We start from the raw sequence: 18,671 nt of genomic DNA, 5'->3' as shown, positions 1-18,671 counted from the left end.
AACATCTGTCCTCTAATATCTACTCTTAGAACATGCTAGATTTTGGTGTTTACAGCGGTTATTTGGGAAATTTTCATACATGTAAGACAAGTACTGACATAGAAGGGATTTACTGATTCTGACGTACAGCCTATGGTTATTAAGAGACAGGACAACATTGGCAAGTGTAAAAATGCATGCAAGATTTCATGCAATAAAACCGAACACAGAACACTCAAATCCGTCATGCATAAAAGGCCAGTTGTCTTACAAACTGTATGTATGGAAATGTGTCCGTGTTTGGGACAGTCTTACACCACAAGAAAGTTAAAAAGCAAAATGAGAAGAGACATCACATAACACAAATAATGCCAATACTCTCCAAGCTGCTACTGAAGTCAGGATGACAGATATTTACCTGTTTCTCCCCAGTTTGCTTTTCTCTTGCTTCCCCCCCACACACATTTAGGTACAAGAGAATGCATTAAAATTTATAAAATATTACCAGGTGGTGGATGCCCATGCCTTTAATCCCAGCTCTTGGGATATTGAGGCAGGCAGATCTCTCATCTGGAGGCCAGCATGGTCTACCCAGTGAGTTGTAGGCCAGCCAGTCTACACACACACACACACACACACACACACACACACACACAAAAAAAAACTGTTCTCAAAAAAACAGAAACAAAAAAAGTAATTTATAGAATATTGTCTGTATTTAATTGTATTCAAAGGAAGTTATGACTCAGAAATTTGGAACTTGATGTTTCACAGCCTGTAAAGATCACATTGTGTATTATTCTACCAGCTTTATTATTAACACAGCAGCAAATGCTCAGAGAAGAGAAGGCCAAGGTCAATTGGTGGCATAGGCATCAGTTCCTTGGGCAAACTGACAACAGTCTGATCAAACTTGAAACACACCTCTGGAGGCAAAATGAACTTCCTATCTTTGCTGAAGCAGCGGGGCCATTTCTTCATTAATAAGTATGTCTTTTGTGCCATTTGTTAAGCTAGGACTCAGGTGATCGGTGTGTACGGATCTCGGTCTTCAGTAGTTGTTATAGCCATTTCCCACCAATGTTTGGTCTAGGAAAATAAAATGTTCTTGTATTAGAAAAGTGATTGTCAAACAATGCGATTGAGGATAGACTCTCAGTAACCTCAGGAAAGAACAAAAGCTCAAAAGAATTTCCATAGCTCGTAAATTTGGCAAGAGGGCTATGCTTTCTCTGATAATTATACTTTTCAACACATTTGGATTTGTTAATTGGATCTAAGTTCTAATTAGACTTTTATGTAACTAAGAATGACATATCATGGCATGAATTGAATGTGCTTTTACAGTTGAAACCAACAATTATCAGGCTTTTCCAAATTATTTTAATAAAGAAAACCCTGGCTTTGTTGATCATATTGTGACATCTCTGTCTCTCACAATATATTGAGCACATTTTAGTTTTCTTAATTAAACACCTTTTGGGAGCTCAAAGAGACACTTGAGCTTCGGCAAGAAGCCCCTCAGCTGTTTGTTTGTGAGGGAGACTTGCCAGTATGTTGATAACTTTGGAAGCTGCAGACACAACTCAGCACAAAGAAATAAATCATTGGAGGAAATGGCACAAGTAACCAGGTGCCCTGTAATAACTCAATTAATCAAACTGTTTCCAAATATGACTGAAGGTTGGTTACATTTTTACCTTGTGCTCTCATGGAGCGGGTCTCAGTGTGAAGGCTCATGGAGCCAGCCCTGGGCTAAGAGCCTGACATCATTCCCCTGTGCATGTACCCTGTCCGCTAGGCAGATCTGCTTCTTGACATGTCATTCATTAATGTGAGCCTCGTTGTTCCTTTCTTTCCTCCTTAATTCTAATTGAGACTCATCAAATTTTATTCCTCTGACATTTTCAGGCAGTAATTTTAAAATGGGTAGCCGTCAGTTTTTGGATACTACAAGAGGCAATAACTATATGAGGGCAAGCAGGCATTAAACCACCATTTTGAACAATAAAGAATAATTAGCGTATGGTTTTCAAGGAAAGATTGTTGTCAAAATAGTCAAAGAAAAGTAGCAGCACTGACCAAAAACCAAATTATATTGTTTTTATGTATTGGGAATACTTAAAGCACACACACCACACACACACACACACACACACACACTTTATATGTGACTATCCCCAACATAAAAGCAGTTGTTTCTCTATCTATATAAAACATTGTTCATATTTTAAGGCTCTTTTTCTTCATGGAAAGCATTGTACAATTAAATGACAACATTAAAGCTTAGAGATAATTTAACTTCTGCAGTAACTGCCATATTAGTGAGAAATTCTGCAAGGGTTACATGCACTTTTATTCATCCAATTAGCACATTACAGTGATGGAGCTATTGGTGACTATGTGACTCCTCATTAATTCAGATGTCCTCCATGATTCTTGTAAAGCACGCTGGCTTCTGACATATGCCATATGATGGTATTTAAAGGCAGGAGATGGCATTTCTGATTGCTTAATTTGCTATTAAGAGAGATAAGTTTTCCATGCCAGTTATTCTGTGCAGTATCACACAATTTTCTACAAGGTCTACACAGAGGTGACTGGGCTGCTCTCTAGTCAGAAAAGTGATCAAAGATACTTTGCCTTTCAGCTTGGGTGCTGGAATCCTGTCACGGGTCTGAATGGGTCACTGACTGACAAGAAACTGGAGAATAACATGCGGGGCGTGGTTCTACGTGTGGTGACTGTACTGGTAAGCACCATCCTAGCCTTGTAGTATGGACCCATAGAGGGTTCTCTATTTTTTTTGCTGATTTTTATTTTATCAACTTAATGTCATAATCTAAGGTGAGCTTTTAAATGAACCTTGACTGTGATTTCTAAGACAGCTTCAATGGTCATGTTATTCATCCTTCCATCTCTGTAAATTTGAATTTAAGTTCTGTAGGCTATAGTTTTTATTAATGTGCTTCTTTTAAGATATTCCTTAGACTGTTAGATCTGATTTCCTACCATTTCTATACATTATAAGAAGAGAAATCTCTCAGACACATCCATCACTGAAAAAATAGGATGCACATAGAGGTATCAATGGAGAGATCACCCACTTGTTTAATGAATGCTTATCTACCATTAAATGTGGCTTCCTTTGGTACTAGCAAATAAAATAGGTACATGTGACTGTTTTTATGACCTTGCCATCTATGATCATGTAAATAGGACTATATATGGAGACATTTGTTATAATCCCACTCACTTGTTGGAAAAACAGTTTTTAATCATTCTGTATTATTTTGGTTGGAGAGATGGTTCAATGGCTCACAGTTCACACTGCTCTGTGAGAAACCCGATTTTGATTTCCAACATCCATGTCAGGTGGTTCACAACCATCTGTAACTCCAGCTCCAAGGGAATCCAATGACAATCAATGGCCTTCTGGGCACTAGTGCCATGCTTACCTACCCCCCCCCCCCCAACACACACAGTTAAGAAAATAAATTAGATGTTTTTTAAAAGTAGGAAAGGGTTTTTTATAGGCCAAAATAATTGCAGAATTAGTGAATAAACAAATCTGTATGATATATTGTAGTGGGGAGCTGCGGGCTGGCTTCCCGCCGCCCGGCTCCCGCACGGCTAGCTTATACCCCGAAATAACAACACACAAATTGTATTCTTTTAAATACTGCCTGGCCCATTATTTTCTGCCTCTTACTCACATCTTGATTAACCCATATCTAATAATCTGTGTAGCACCACAAAGTGGTGCCTTACCGGGAAGTTTCTAGCATACATCCATCTTGGGCTGGAGCTTCATTGCGTCTGGCATCTCTCTCAGGAGAGGCACGGAGGTCTGTCTAACTTAGGAGAGGCATAGCATCTTACTGATCCTTCTACCTCACTTCCTCTTCCTGTTCTGTCTACTCCACCCACCTAAGGGGCAGTCTATCAAATGGGCCAGGCAGTTTCTTTATTAGCCAATGAAATCAACTCAAACAGAAGACTCTCCCACATCAATATATTGCTAATAACTGGATGCTCAATACCAGCAGCTATCTGTGCACATGCTTTATATGAATTAACAGATCTAAACATAATTTCCTTAAAAATTATCTGAGACATCTGCAAAAGAAAATCTAAACGCCTAGCCTATTCGCTCTGTGTCATATCTAAAATTTATTTCTAGTTGTGATTTTAACAAGGCTCTAACTTGTAATTATTTCACCAATGTTTTACAACTGAAATGTGAATGTCCTTCTGTTTGAACCTAAGTGTGTAGTTATCAATTTGTACTTAAGTACTAACAGTTAGAAGACAGACAATTGAAGCACAAACAACTATCACTAATCTCCTTCCTAATGATTATCTGGGAAATTCTGTGACAAGCACTATTAAAGCTGGTGTATGGGATATGGTTTTCTTTGAGAAAGAAAAAGAGTTTTAAAGCAAATTCAGCAATTAGCAAATGCAGTTGCTTAGCAACTAATTATTTAGTATTTAGCAAAGGACAGACTTGGACATAAGAGAGTATGTCCAATCTTAGGGTGTGTCCAGAATTTGGTAGGTTAAACCAGTTAAGATTATTATTTATGTCAGTTCCCCTGTGAAGTCCTCTATACATATTATGTACTTCAGCTATTGCAGTATTCACAGTGTAAACTATTCTAACCCACCAAAATATGGATGAATAAAACAAATCAACCATCAGGTAAAAAAAAGAAAAAAACTGTGACAGACTATACAGGTGACAGGGCAGAGTTGAAAGCCAAACCCAGCAAGTCCCGCCTCCAGACCTTTAACTCCTTCCCCTATGCAATGCATCAGGCTCTCTCAAACCTGCTGTGAGGAGAGAGAGGGGGATGGGGGCTGGATTCTATTTGACTAGAGAATTGGAGATGTTTAAATTCTGACTGAGGTAAAAGTGACTTTTATGGGGTGAGATTCATAGGACCAATAATTTTAAATTCATTTCCAGACTGAATAAAATGGTTTTGTTCATGAAGGTTGTGCTTCCTGCGGTGGTAATACCGCCTATCCCAGGTTCACCTGTCTGTTTGCTGCAAACTAAGCCCTGCACAGACCCCTAAGAGCAGATAACTAGCGACAGGAAGAACTGTTGGCTTTCCGTGTTGAGTGCAATGAGTTTACCAGTTGGGTGCCAGTTGGATGAGCACTCATTACTTTTATTATGTTCACACAGTTTGTAGCCAGCGTGTAATACTGCCACACACTTAATCATTCATTTATGGGACTCAATCTAACATTATCCTTCCTACTTATTTCCAGTATGCATGTTTCATAACTTCGTTATGTGTCCTTACAAGCTCTCTCCATCCAAATCAATAATCATAACCCCTCAATTCACCCAGTTACTCCTACATCTGATGCCTCATTACCAGGCCTTTACAGAACTATGGCTCCATCTACAGAACTGAACTAGAACTGGCTATGTGACCACTGCCCTAGTATTTTTTATTCCAGGAACGTATCTCCAATACTTTCTCAAGAGGTGAAAACCCCAGTGTGAGTTCCCCAGGAATGATTTTTTAACATTTATGATATTACAAAAAGAATATAGTCACTTCCACTCACCCACTTTTACTTCTTAGAAAACTTACACCATCTGTTACAGAGAAGTTGTAGCTGACTCTAGTTACTTAAGTTTGGAAATGCCCATTTGTGCCTTTATTAATGATATTTTATGGATCTGACGTAAACAGTCAAATATAGATCAAGTAATTCGAAACTCTATTCCACAGGAACCCTAGAGGCAGGCAGGAATTAGTATAGTCAGGTAGCTGATTGGACAGAATTAAATGAGGTAACTGTCTCAGGACAGTGAACACCACTAAAGGAACCAGCAATGGCATTGGAACACTTGGGTCTGGTTGGGTAAAGAAGCTTTGGGTTTGGTGGAGGTTGAAGAGGACTTCAATAGCTGGCACTGGAGCAAAGGATTTAACCCTGGGGTCTGTGAATGTTGGGGCCGGAAGAGGATGCAGAGTCCCGGCTAGACTCACCACCGAGAAGACTGATACTGAACCACAGTCTGCTCCTGTCTCACTCCCACTGCCGTACCTGCACTTTCCACTTCCCTGCAGTTAAAATTTCAACGCGAAGTCAGAAGGCCGTGGAGCCTGCCTAAGCCAGAACGTTCTTGTCCCTTCCCACGCAGAGTAGACAGTGAGGGATGTGGTGAGTCTGGGGGGGACCAGGAAGACACACACCTGAAGTGTCATGTGACTGAGCCTGTACAGAGACGCTATGTATCCTCTATTTACTCCTTATCAAACCCTGTAAGAACTATACAAGGTCCAGACGTGTATAAAGGCACACAAGGGTGAACTAAATTCCCATACCCGTGCCGTAAAAAAGGGCGAAATAGTTCCAGCTCAGAGTCCAGTAACAGAGGCCGTGGGCTTCAGCATTCTGTGTTCTCAGTCGGAAAAAGAAAAATGAAAACAAACACACAAACGAAACTCTTATTGGCTTATATTAAATATGTTATGGCAACTGAGCTGTGAGGGCATGTGTTACTGGATTGACCACATGAGGACATTTTCAGAATGACTTCATATGCAGATGACTTTGTTTTCCACTATAAACAAAACCACAGATATATTTCTTGAAATAGAGGAAATAAAATAATGGCATCCAGGCAGATCCCTGATAATCCCTTTTCTGTTTCTTGCACTTTAGCACCTGCATCTTACCAACTACACCAAGATCTTTGTGTTAGTGCCAAACAATAGTGATGGTGCTTTTCTCTCTCTTTGAACAGAAAATTATATTAATATAGCTAACCATGAGTGGCCAACATGCCATTTGATTTTTTTAAACTGATAATTTACACTGTTTGAACCTTCATCGTGTCATAAATACAATCTTAAAACTTAGAAACAAAAATGGAAATGCCGGAGTGGTCGTATATGAAGAAGTACAAAAGGTCCAAGAAGCAAAATCATAATTTCTGTGGTGTGCATTTGTTAATAATTTTTATTTACATGGATTGTTTAGGCTTAGGAAAGATTCATAGCATCTCTAATGAAGTTACTGCGAGAAATACCTACAACAGTCTTCCAGGTGCTGGGGAAAATGCAATACACAAAACATACATGCCTACAGGACACTTTCTTCATCACTGCACAACTACAAACAGGAAGCATCCACTAGCTCTGTGATCGGTTGTTAGAGTTTTTGTGGAAGTGTAACTTGGTGGATCCATCAAGGTCAAGAAATGCTGAGAAAATTACACCATGCAACAGATTTCACACAAGAGATTTACTGGAAGTGGGAGGGGCAGCAACGGGGAGAGACTCAGAAAAGGTGAGAGAACAGGCTATGATAGCAGGGGCTTTAGCAGGGACTTTGTAAAGGGTCCATGTGTCTCATTTGGTAGCTGGTGATGACATGATTCCTGGTGCTGAGTAGCTGAAAACAGGCGTGGGGAGCACCTGGTTTTCAGCAATGGTGACCCCCAAACATATAATTATTTTTTGTTGCTACTTCATACTGCAAGTGGTTTATACAGAAATAAAAGCTGAATTTAAATTTGAAATAAGTCATGCAGAATCTCCTTTTCTGACCAACTGTTGTCTTACAAGATTTATAATTTGATCAACAACTTAAGATTTTATATTTACTTTTAGCAATGTGTATAAAGAACATAAGACTCTCTATTTCCAGAAATATTAGGACTATTAAATCTTATAAGATGGACAAAATGAGAAAATGATTTAATATTTTCATTGTAAATCCAAATAACTAATATTTTCAAGGTTAAAAAAGCAAAACAAAACCATAATTCAACATAGCAGCAATCATTTTGTATGAAATAGCCAGTCTACCTTCCATGAGAGGTTAAAAATTATCTCAAATTAGATATTCTTTTTTCAATTAGTTATTACTTTTGGAGGTAGCTCTTGTCTGCCTCTTTTGGTGATATTTTCTTTTCTATGTAGTAAAATATTTTAAATTAATTTTATCATAATTTGTGAAAATGTGAGTTTTTAAAAATCAGTATAAAAGACAGAGAAAAAAGAACACAACAGTTTTAAAGATCTGAGATTCTCTGAGGAACAGCAGTTCTAACAAAACAAAAGGGCTTGACTCTCTCCTTTTGGAACATGCCTTTTCTGAAAATTCATAAGTATAACTTGCTTGTAATAAATACAGATTGGGAACTACTCTGTATTTATTTTTATTTAAAGGCATTGTGGTTGGCAAATAAGAATCAAATTTACAATTTGTATAGATATAGGACAGTGTAAAGATAATTTTTAGTCTTTCATGTATATCAGTTAATAATTTACAGCAGCCAAGAATCTAATCTGAACATCAATATCCTGTCTGTGAGAAGGAAAAATAAAGCTAGCTACAAAAGTGATTGCTCAGAAAAAGTATGTCAAATATTTTTTATTTTATTAAAGGATTTATTTATTTTTATTTTAAGTGGATTAGTGTTTTGCCTGCATGTATTTCTGTGTGAGAGGGTTGGATCCTCTGGAACTGGAGTTATCGACAGTTGTGAACTCTCAATTGAGTGTTGGGAATTGAACACAGGTCCCCAAAAGAGTAACCAGTACTCCTAAATGCTGAACCATCTCTCCAGTCCCATGGGGAATTTCTAACTTAAAGTGTTTTACCTCCATGGAACTTGGATGTAGAAATTTACCAAAGAAAAGACAATAAGGCATATTAGTGTCTGTGACAATGTGATAAGCCATGGTCACCAAATGAACTTTTCCAGGATGTAGATAGAGGTCTCTAAGGCTGAAAGGTAATGTCAGAAGGATAGGCATCTCAGTTTCGAAATATATGAAGGAGCCCCAGCACCAACTAACCCTCCTGCACCTGAAGGTGATGCTTCCTTGAGGGAAGAAAGCACCCCATACCCTCAAAGGCACCAGGAAATATGACTGCCACAGACCTTCAATAAATTACACAGTCTGATTGTATTGCATTAGGACTATTAAATCTTATAACATGGATGAAAGTAGAAAATGATTTAACATTTTCATTGTATATCCAAACAACTAATATTATTAAGGTTAAAAAATGAAACAAAACAAAAGAAAATTGTAATTCAAAATAGCAGGAATCATTTGTGTATGAGATAGCAAGTCCACCTTTCATAAGAGGTTAAAAATGACATCAAATTAGATATTCTTTTTTTATTAGATGTTTGTCTTAGAGGCTCTTGTCTGCCTCTTTTAATCATATTTTCTTTTCTATGTAATATGATATTTTACAATTAATCTTACCAGCTTAACTCTGCTTAAAGCCTGCTCAGATAATCCTTAACAATACACACCAGCAATTTCCCTGGATATCACTGCACTTCAGCTCCATAGCAGACACAGGTTGAGTTTGAAGATTTAGCACTTTCAATACTGCAGAGTTAAACTTTTCCTGCTCTCAACTTCACAGACTCTTGAAGCTAGAAGTGGGATTATGAGTTTGGGGTAGTGCTGATATCAGTTTGATAAAGTGCTGTCTTTGAACTGCCTGAAGAGGAAGAGATTGGTGGGTGTCGGTGGCAAACTCCATGACTCCTGTAGAAAAAGTGTGGTTCAGGCTCAAGGCAAGAATGAGAACTCTGGCTGGGGAAATTTTCGGCAGATGACAAACTATGGATTGCCAATCATAATAAATTATAATCAATGATAAGCAGACTCATACAATGAAAATATATAGTCTAATAATACAACTCAAAAGATAATCCTGGTGGCTATATATAACTCGGAGGTTAAGAGCACAAGCTGTACTTACAAAGGACCCAAGCTCTGCTTCCCACACCATGTCTGGCAGCTTGCAACCATCGGTAACTTCAGCTCCAGTGAATTCAACACCCTGTTCAAATGCCGTGGACATCTATACTCAAGTGTGCATGCTTACACCCAGACACACAAGTACATATAATTTAAAATAATCTTTACATGAGATAATTCTTGGACGAATTTCATATTTCTGCTGGGATTACTGAACAGGTCTCGGAAGCAGCTTGTAGATTAAGTAAGCAGAGCTGACCGAAACAGAGCAGAAAAAGGAAAACAGCAGAGCTATCACGTCTAGCAGCACTGTTACATCTATGAAAATAATTTCTAATCATATGACTCATGAGGAGTTCATATTTAATATAAATTAAAGGCAAATTAACCTCAACATTGAGAAATAAACCACTTAGATGTAATCAAAGAAACTAGCTATCTCTCACAAGATACATAGCCTATAAACATCGAAAAACATACTCAACGTACTTGACAGCGTGAAAATACAAACCATGATCACAAAGAACTTTTCTTCAAACCAGTCTGGTGGCTAATCTTGCTTATTAAATGGACTGTATCTGGAATCCACTAAACCCCTAGTAGCTGGACATGCCTGTGAGGGATTTTCCATAGGCTCATGTGAGATAGGAAGACCCATCCTAAATCTGGGCTACACGGACAAGGGAAGTTTTTGCCTTTTGCATGTGTGCCTTCACTCTCTTCAAGTTCATCTAACCTGTTTCTGAGTTATTAGAACCTACTTCTTCAGAATTCCAACGCAGATTAAAAATGAGAACCTCTCCAGGAATTCTCTAGGACTCCAGCACCAGATTGGGACTGTTGACAGATTCAATCTCATACACTGAATAGCTACTGTAATCTTGGTCTTGCTGTCCCGAGACAGCCATTGTTGGACCATCTGAATCACAGCCTGTAAAGCATGGTAATGAATCCACATATCAATTCTGTTTCTTTAGAGAACGCTGACTAATACAACAACTTATGGTACCATTACCCATCAGGAGGGAGAACAAGCAGTACTGACAAGGATTTAGAGAATTTGGGGTCCTCAAATGAAACTATGAGACTGTAAAATGACACAACCCCTTGAGAAACTATCAGGCAGTTTCTCAAGGACTAAACATGCAGGTGCCATATAAGTCAACAATTCTACTCTAGACATTGTTTTAAGGAAAATTAAAATATATTCTTTTAAATAACCTTGAATGCATGTCTTCATGCTAGTGTTACTTATAGGAGCTTCAAACAGAGACATTCCAAATGTGTGTGAACTGATAGACTGATGGAATGTGTGCTATCCAAAAGTAACATTTTACTTAGCGATACAATTAAATTTCATACTTGTAAAACAAAATAGCCTTGAGCATGTGTTAAGTGAATGAAGCCAGCCACTATCGATTACATGGACTGTGTATTATTCCACTTACACAAAATTTACAGACTAAACCAAGCTACAGGGACAGAAAGCAGCTGAGAGATGTGCCCATTGCTGAGGGAGACAGGGACCTGGGGAAGGACAACTACAAATTTCTTTTGGAGGTTAACAGTGTTGTAGAATGTTGGGAAGGGTAATGGCACCTGCGTATGGATTTACTAGTGTCATTTGACTTTTCGTTGGATGGTAAACTACATGGCATGGGACTTACATCCGCATAAAAGCTCTTTCAAAGAGAAACAGGGGATAGAGACTCTATTACCATACAGTCTATCTTTAAATCCTTGTATTTTAACTGTGAATTCAGAGCAAGTCCTGATTGATTTTATGCTACTTTATTTTTATTTTTCCAGTTTTTCGAGGCAGAGTTTCTCTGTGTCACAACCCTAGCTGTCCTGGAACTTGCTTTGTAGACCATGATGGCCTCAAACTCACAGAGCTCTGCCTGCCTCTGCCTTCTGAGTGTTGTGATAATAGGTGTGTGCCACCAACACCCTGCCTGCTATGTTATTTTTTGAGATCAGGTCTTATGAAAAGCTGGTCCTGAACCAAGAGTAACCTTGAACTTCTGCTTCCATCTCCCAAATATTAAGATTATAGGAATGTGTCACTATGCCCAGTTTTATGTGTTACTGGGAATTGAACACAGAACTTCCTGCACACTAGGCAAGCACTCGGCTAACTGAGTCATATCCCCAGCCCTGACACTCTGTGCTTACTTTTTTATCTGTAAAATGCAAATATTATTGCTACCTTACTGAAGTAATGAACTCCTATAAATATTAAAATACTATCCAAAGAATATATACATATAAGTATGTACATACACAGACACACACAGACACACACACATATGGGGTATATATATATATATATATATATATATATAGGATATATATATCCCATAGTGGATACCACCTGGATCTCCCTGGGAAGAGAAAATAGAAGAGATTTCATTGAGTGGATTGTGGGTGTATTGGTATGGGAATATCAGCAATCAAGTTGGGGTGGCAACGGAGGAGAAATGTATTAAAAAAAACTATTGGAAAAGGGGGCATTTTGGGGCCAGGTAAAGACCTGGAGCAAAGGAATCTCCTAAAAATCTACAAAGATGATCTCAGCTAAGAGTCCTAGCAATAGTACATACATAGCATGAACTGGCCATCTCCCAAGACAAGACATGACAAGACAAGACAAGACAAGACAAGTGCAGGAAGTGGGAAACCAACTTGGCCATAACGACCTTTGTCCTACAGTCTGTCCGGCCTATGGGATATATTGGGATTGGTGCCTAGCCCAATTGTAATCAGAGAGGCTTCATTGAGGAACTGAGGATAATGGATGCAGAGCCACAGCCAAGTATTACTTGGAACTCTCAGAATCCTGCAAAAGAGGAGGAGAATGGATTGTAGGAGCCAGAAGAGTCAAGGAAATCACAAGAAAAAGTCACATAATTAATTAACCTGGGCTTATAGGGGCTCACAGAGACTGAACTGACAAGCAGGGAGGGTGCTTGGGACTGACCTAGGAACTCTGAATATATATCAGACTTGTGAAGCTTGGTCCTCTTGTGGTTCTCCTAACAGTGGGAATAGGAGCTGTCTCTGACTATTTTACTGATTTGGGGGATTCTACTCCTCCTACTGGGTAACCTTGTCCAGTCTTAATACATGGGGAGGTGCTTAGTGTAACCTGATTACCATATTTTGTTGACATCCTTGGCAGACTTGCCTTTTCATGAACAGAAATGAATGAGAAGTGGATTGACATCTTGGGACAGAGTGGGGGTGGTGAAGAGGAGGGCCTGAGAAGAGCGGAGGGAGGGGAAACTGGCTGGAATGTAAAATAATAATAGAACAAACAAATAAATGGAAAAATGGCTTTTATAGGCTTTTAGGGAGTGGCACAATTAGGAGGTGTGTAGCCTTGTTGGAGGAAGAATGTCACTTGGAATGGGCATCAGGGTTTCAGATGCTCAAGCCAGGCTCAGTGTCGGTTTCTTCCTACTCCTGCCAACCAAGATGTAAAACTTGTAGCTATTTCTCCAGCACCACAACTGCCTGCATGTTGCCATTCTTCCTTCAATAATGATAAAGGGGTAAACCTCTGAACAGTCAGCCATCACTAACAAAAAACTTCCTATAAGAGTTTCCATGGTTATGGTGTCTCTTCAATACAATACCAACCTTAACTAAGACACCAATTTATCATCTGAAGAATGTGAAATGGAAATGAAGGAAATTTTAACCCCTGTGTATGAGATGTTCTCTTTACAGTGCTTCAACAGAGATGACTCAATAGAAAATTTATTTGTGAAGATGAAGGCAGAATTGCATAATAAAAGTGATATTTACCAACAAATTGACGACATCACTGTTATAACTTGAATCTAACTTGGAATTTAGGACAGCCAAGGATCCTTAATGCTGAAGCAGTGTAATCGGTAGTCATGGCTTTATAATGCTAGTGGGTTTTGTTTTTCTTTACTACTAATTGTTCCCATAATATGTGAGAGAAAAATGAGAAAATGTGATTGTCATAAACAGGCATTTGAGGGATAAATGGTCTATGCAGATGATAAAATTCATATCAACAACAGAATAGGGGATTGCATCAGTACTGACTGAATACAGTCATGGGAATTGATAGGTAAAATGCTATGGCAATTTCCTATTCTGATTCACATTAATTCACATTACCTCTTAAGATGGTAGCTGTCATGCAGATATGAAAGTATTAGTGTTGCACATGAAGTAACTGTACATGACCCTGTATGATCAGTGAAACCAGGTTTCTTAGAAAAACCAAGGAGAGACTGTATTGGAAACATATAATTTACCTCTAAAACACAGACTTACTACTTGTCTCTGGATGTTTAGAGAATGACAGAGTTGTTTGCAAATTCAAAGATGTAAAAACAGTTGATGTGTTTTCTGTGATAGTTTAGCTAAAGTCATTTGGATTTTATTATATCTTGCTTTGGAAATGTGATGTGCCATTGTGTCTGAAAGGAAATTGAACAATTTAGGTGACTTTTAAGCTGAGTTGTCATTCAGTAATTCGGTAGTGCCAACACAGCCAAAACATAAAACAACTCATCACAAAATCCCTCTAATAAGTATGTTGGTACGAACAAGAGAACCTGGAAGGCCATTGTGTTGCTTTGCAGAATTACAAAGGACTCTATCATGGGTTAGAAGCTTTTAGAGTTGAGAGACAGCTTCGCCAGCTAACTAACTGATCACTCTAGTCCTTGGCACTCGAGTATCTAATTCGTGCTGTAACCTTCAAGACTTTTTAAATATTTTATTTTCATTTTGTCAATATAGATGAGTTCTACAACTTTTAAAAACTTTCGACAAGTTACATGGGAGCTACGAATAAAAACACTGAGCCCCTGCGTCTAACTCTTTGCCATTCATGGAATATCAACAGTGGGTAAAAGCTGCCAATAAACAGGTTGAAAGCTTAATATACAGAAAAAAAAAAACCCACAAAACCCCGAAACTGTTCATGTACTCAGCAATCGGTAATAGACTGATTCTTAAGACACTGAGGTAGTTAAAAGATCCAGTAATTATCCCAGCTTTCAACTGATGGCAGTTTCCACAATGGACTAAAGATGGAAGTCCGAACAGATCCACATATAAAGTGGGTGGCAGTTCAGAGATATTTTTTTCCAGAAAAAAAAAGATAAACTTTAGCTAAGAAGAGAGTTAGTTTTTCTTTCACCTTTTGAATACTTGCTATTTGCACCATTGAAATAAACTGTAATAGATAGATAAACGAGAAAGGAATGCAAACTTATTAATGGCGTACCCATGGGGGTCACAGAAAGTGAAACATGAAATGAAAGTAAGAGCCAGATGGTTACAATTTAAATAACATTTAGAGCTGCTGAAGAAAATGAGAACTGAGGATCCTAGAGGGAGGTGGTGACAGGTTCTGGGAAGTAAGAGGAAGATGGATGCTCATCCTATCGTGGTGTGCGGATGAAGTCTCCTAGAGAGCATGCTCAGCCGTGGTTGTGAGCTGTGACAGTCTCTCTGGGTGCGTGACTTGCTTCCCGTAATAGATATGAATTCATCTTTGGTGGATGAGGTACTGGGAAGAGGATCTATGTTGATTGCAGTCTATTTGTTTCATTGTCTTAAAAGGAACTTGACAGATAACTCTTTCCTTAACTTTCAAGAGAAAGGAACAAAGGGGAGTTTCATTCATTCACTCATTCATTCATTCATTTTCCTTTGGTTGGTAAGTGATGGGGATAAAACTTGATGTAGGTGCTCAGCAAACACCTCACTACTGAGCCACGCCCCTTTTTATAATCAGCCTCCTCAGTTCAACGCACTAGGCACACCAGAGGGCTACATTGTGGGGTGCTAATTCCTGAGCTCCAACACTACATAAGCAAATACTTTCAAAATTTGCATAGAAATCCGTCCACTTGAATCGCATCTGAGTACTGGGCCATCTTTTTCTGGAGAGAATTCTTCAAAGAATGAGAAGAAACAGACTGGCTATCAAAAGTCTCTCCACAGATGTGCAGACATTGGAGACAGGTTACATACATGTGGGAGAATGAGATCTTAATGTACTAACATTAGAAAGGCTCTGTAAAAGTATGTACTTATTTTTGAGTTCTGCAGTGATTCATAGAAAATAGGCGTGTAAATGTATACTGCTATCAAGTCAAATGTTCTGTACCATTTCAAGGCCTCAAACATTGCCCTGGCTTCTTACAGAGCCCAGCTTTTCATAAGGAACTCATAAAAGCCTGCCTGCTACTTCTGATCCCTTGAAGCATGTGATGATTGTTAATAAAAAATAAGCAGTGAAGAGCACCTTTTAAAAATTCATAGAAGGTTATCCTTTTTTATTAAAAATTTCCATCTCCTCCTCTCCTCCTCCCCCTTCCCTCTCCTCCCTTCCACCCATCACCCCCCACTCCCTCCGTCTTCAGGCCAAAGAGCCATCAGGGTTCCCTTCACTATGTTAAGTCCAAGGTCCTCCCCACTCCCCCTAAGGACAGGAAGGTGAGAAACCAAACTGACAAGGCTCACAGTGAGCCCATCCATGCTGTAGAGTCCAAGCCCATCACCGTTTTCCTTGGTTTCTCAGTCCTCCTCCACTGTCAGCCACATTCAGAGAGTCTGGTTTGGTCACCTGTTCCATCATTCCCATTCCAATTGGACTTGGTGATCTCCCGTTAGTTCTGTCCGACCGTCTCAATGGGTGAACACACCCCTCACGGTCCTGACTTCCTTGCTCATGATCTCCCTCCTTTTGCTCCTCATCAGGACCTTGGGAGCTCAGTCCGGTGCTCCAATGTGGGGCTCTATCATTTTCTCCATCCATCACCAGGTGAAGGGGAGCCAGAAATGTCCAGATTCTATTGCCATACTCATAGAAGGTTATCCTTTATACATCAGTGTAAACTGACAGTTCTGCTTTAACAGAAACTAGAATTAGCTCATTAGGAGTCAAAAATGTTGTGGTTTTGGAGCACAAGCACAAATGACCTTAGCTGATAGACTTGCTTCAGAGTGAAAGAAATGCCAGGCATGGTAGGGCACACTTAAATCCCAGTATTCAAGGAGGCAGAAGCAGGCTGATCTCTGGGAGTTGGAGGCCAGCCTAGTCTACACATGTCCTCATGTCAGCAAGGGCTACACAGACCTGTCTAATAGGATGAAAGAAAATATTTTTCAAAGTGGAAGAAATTTGGACTTACAGAGTCCTAGATCCATGCACTCAGTTGACATAATGGTGTTTCTCTCTACAATGGGACACAACTAATGAAGAAAGCTTTTCTGCAGATTCCAAAATATTATACAACATGTTTTGGAGAAGCTGATGGTCCTATAAGCATCCAGTACAGTCTGCCAGACCTGAAATAATCACACAAAAACTATATTTATTAAAACACAGCTTGGCCTATTAGCTCAGGCTTCTTATTAACTAACTCTTACATCTTAAATTAATCCATTCCTATTATTTTGTGACTTACCATGAGGCTTGTGGTTTACCTGTTTGTCTTCTTTGGCAGCTATATGGCATCTTCTTGACTCTGCTTACTTTCCCTCTATATTTGGGTTTGGATTTCACACCTGGCTTTGTTCTGCCCAGCCCTAGGTCCAAAGCAGCTTCTTTATTAATAAATTAAAGCATGTTCACAGCATTCAGAGGGTAATCCCACATCAAATGGTCATCAGAATATTAGGCCAGATATGAGGATTAAAAGTAAATGCCTATTTTAAAGGGGCTCTGGTAGCCGAAGGTAATCTCAGTTCTTCATATGCAGGATTTTACAGCTCATCAATGGAGTGTTGTCACACAAGCTCACTTTGCCAGGTCTTTGGCTTGGAAACTTTGCAAACTTGGAGACTGTATTTACATATTAAAATCTCTAATTTGTAAAGCAAAATCAACATCAAAATGATGATGAATGTAATAACTCAATTTCCTGTATCAATTAGAAACAATACTTCTGTGATTTTATCCTTCTCTGGAGGCCACAGCCTTAGAACACATCTGTCTTATTTGTTGTTTCTGCTGCTATGATAAAACTCTGATCAAAGGTTGAGGAGGAAAGGGTTTATTTACCTACAACTTACAGTTCATTATCTGGAGAAGTCAAGGCAAGAACTCAAGGCAGGAACTTGAAGGTAGAAACTGAAACATAAGTCATAGAGGACTGTTGCTTACTGGCCTGCTCCTCATGGCTTGCTTATTCTGCTTTCTTATAGCACCCAAACTACCATCCCAGGTGTGGCACCACACACAGTGAGCTGGGGCATTCTACATGGTTGTCAATTTGAACTCATTAATAACAAACTCAAAGTCACCAATAATGTATTAAGGAAAAAGATCAAAGTATTCCCCTTATAGTCATTTAACTGAGAATGAGCCCAAATTTGAATTCTCTACATAACTTTCCCTAGTCTTTCGTCATTCCTACCTGTTGTATGAATCTGCCTCTGTGCCTGCCTAATGAATATTTCTGAATCTGTCCCTGTGTGTTTCTGTCTGATTCTCTGAATGTTTCTGCCACTAAGAACGATGTTTCCCTTTTTATTAAACAAAAGAAATATAAGTGGGGAAGGAATAAAGGATACTGAACAGAAATAGCAGTTTCACAATGGATTAGGTTTAGCCCAGATAAACAAACAAACAAGCACTTTCAAACAATATCTGAATGCTGATTTCAGCATTTAGGATGGATTTTTTTTAATATTTCTATGGTTTATTTAACTTTATTTTATGTGCATTGGTATGAAGGTGTCAGATCCCTGGAATTGTAGTTATAAGACAGTTGTAAACTGCCATGTGGGTGCTGGGAATTGAACCCGGGTCCTCTGGAAGAGCAGTCAGTACTCTTAACCACTGAGCCATCTCTCCAGCCCCTAGGATGGATTTTTTTTAAGAAGGCCAATTTTAGCTATTTTTTTCTCTCCAGCAAATGATTA

At 38.9% G+C, this 18,671-nt stretch overlaps 1 protein-coding gene across 3 annotated transcripts in view; it reads left to right on the top strand.

Moving 5' to 3' along the window:
* The window catches only part of Grid2 (glutamate ionotropic receptor delta type subunit 2), a 1,433,911-nt gene that overhangs the window by 1,036,708 nt on the left and 378,532 nt on the right, over nt 1-18,671 (top strand). For all 3 annotated transcript variants that reach the window (XM_038318962.1, XM_038318963.1, XM_038318961.1), the window contains one exon: nt 2,630-2,731. In XM_038318962.1, the coding sequence (XP_038174890.1) occupies nt 2,630-2,731 (102 nt within the window). The remainder of the gene's footprint in view (nt 1-2,629; nt 2,732-18,671) is intronic.

Source organism: Arvicola amphibius, chromosome 2 (assembly GCF_903992535.2).
Source record: "Arvicola amphibius chromosome 2, mArvAmp1.2, whole genome shotgun sequence".
Taxonomy (NCBI): Eukaryota; Metazoa; Chordata; class Mammalia; order Rodentia; family Cricetidae; genus Arvicola; species Arvicola amphibius.
This window is presented reverse-complemented; position numbering and strand designations above follow the sequence as displayed.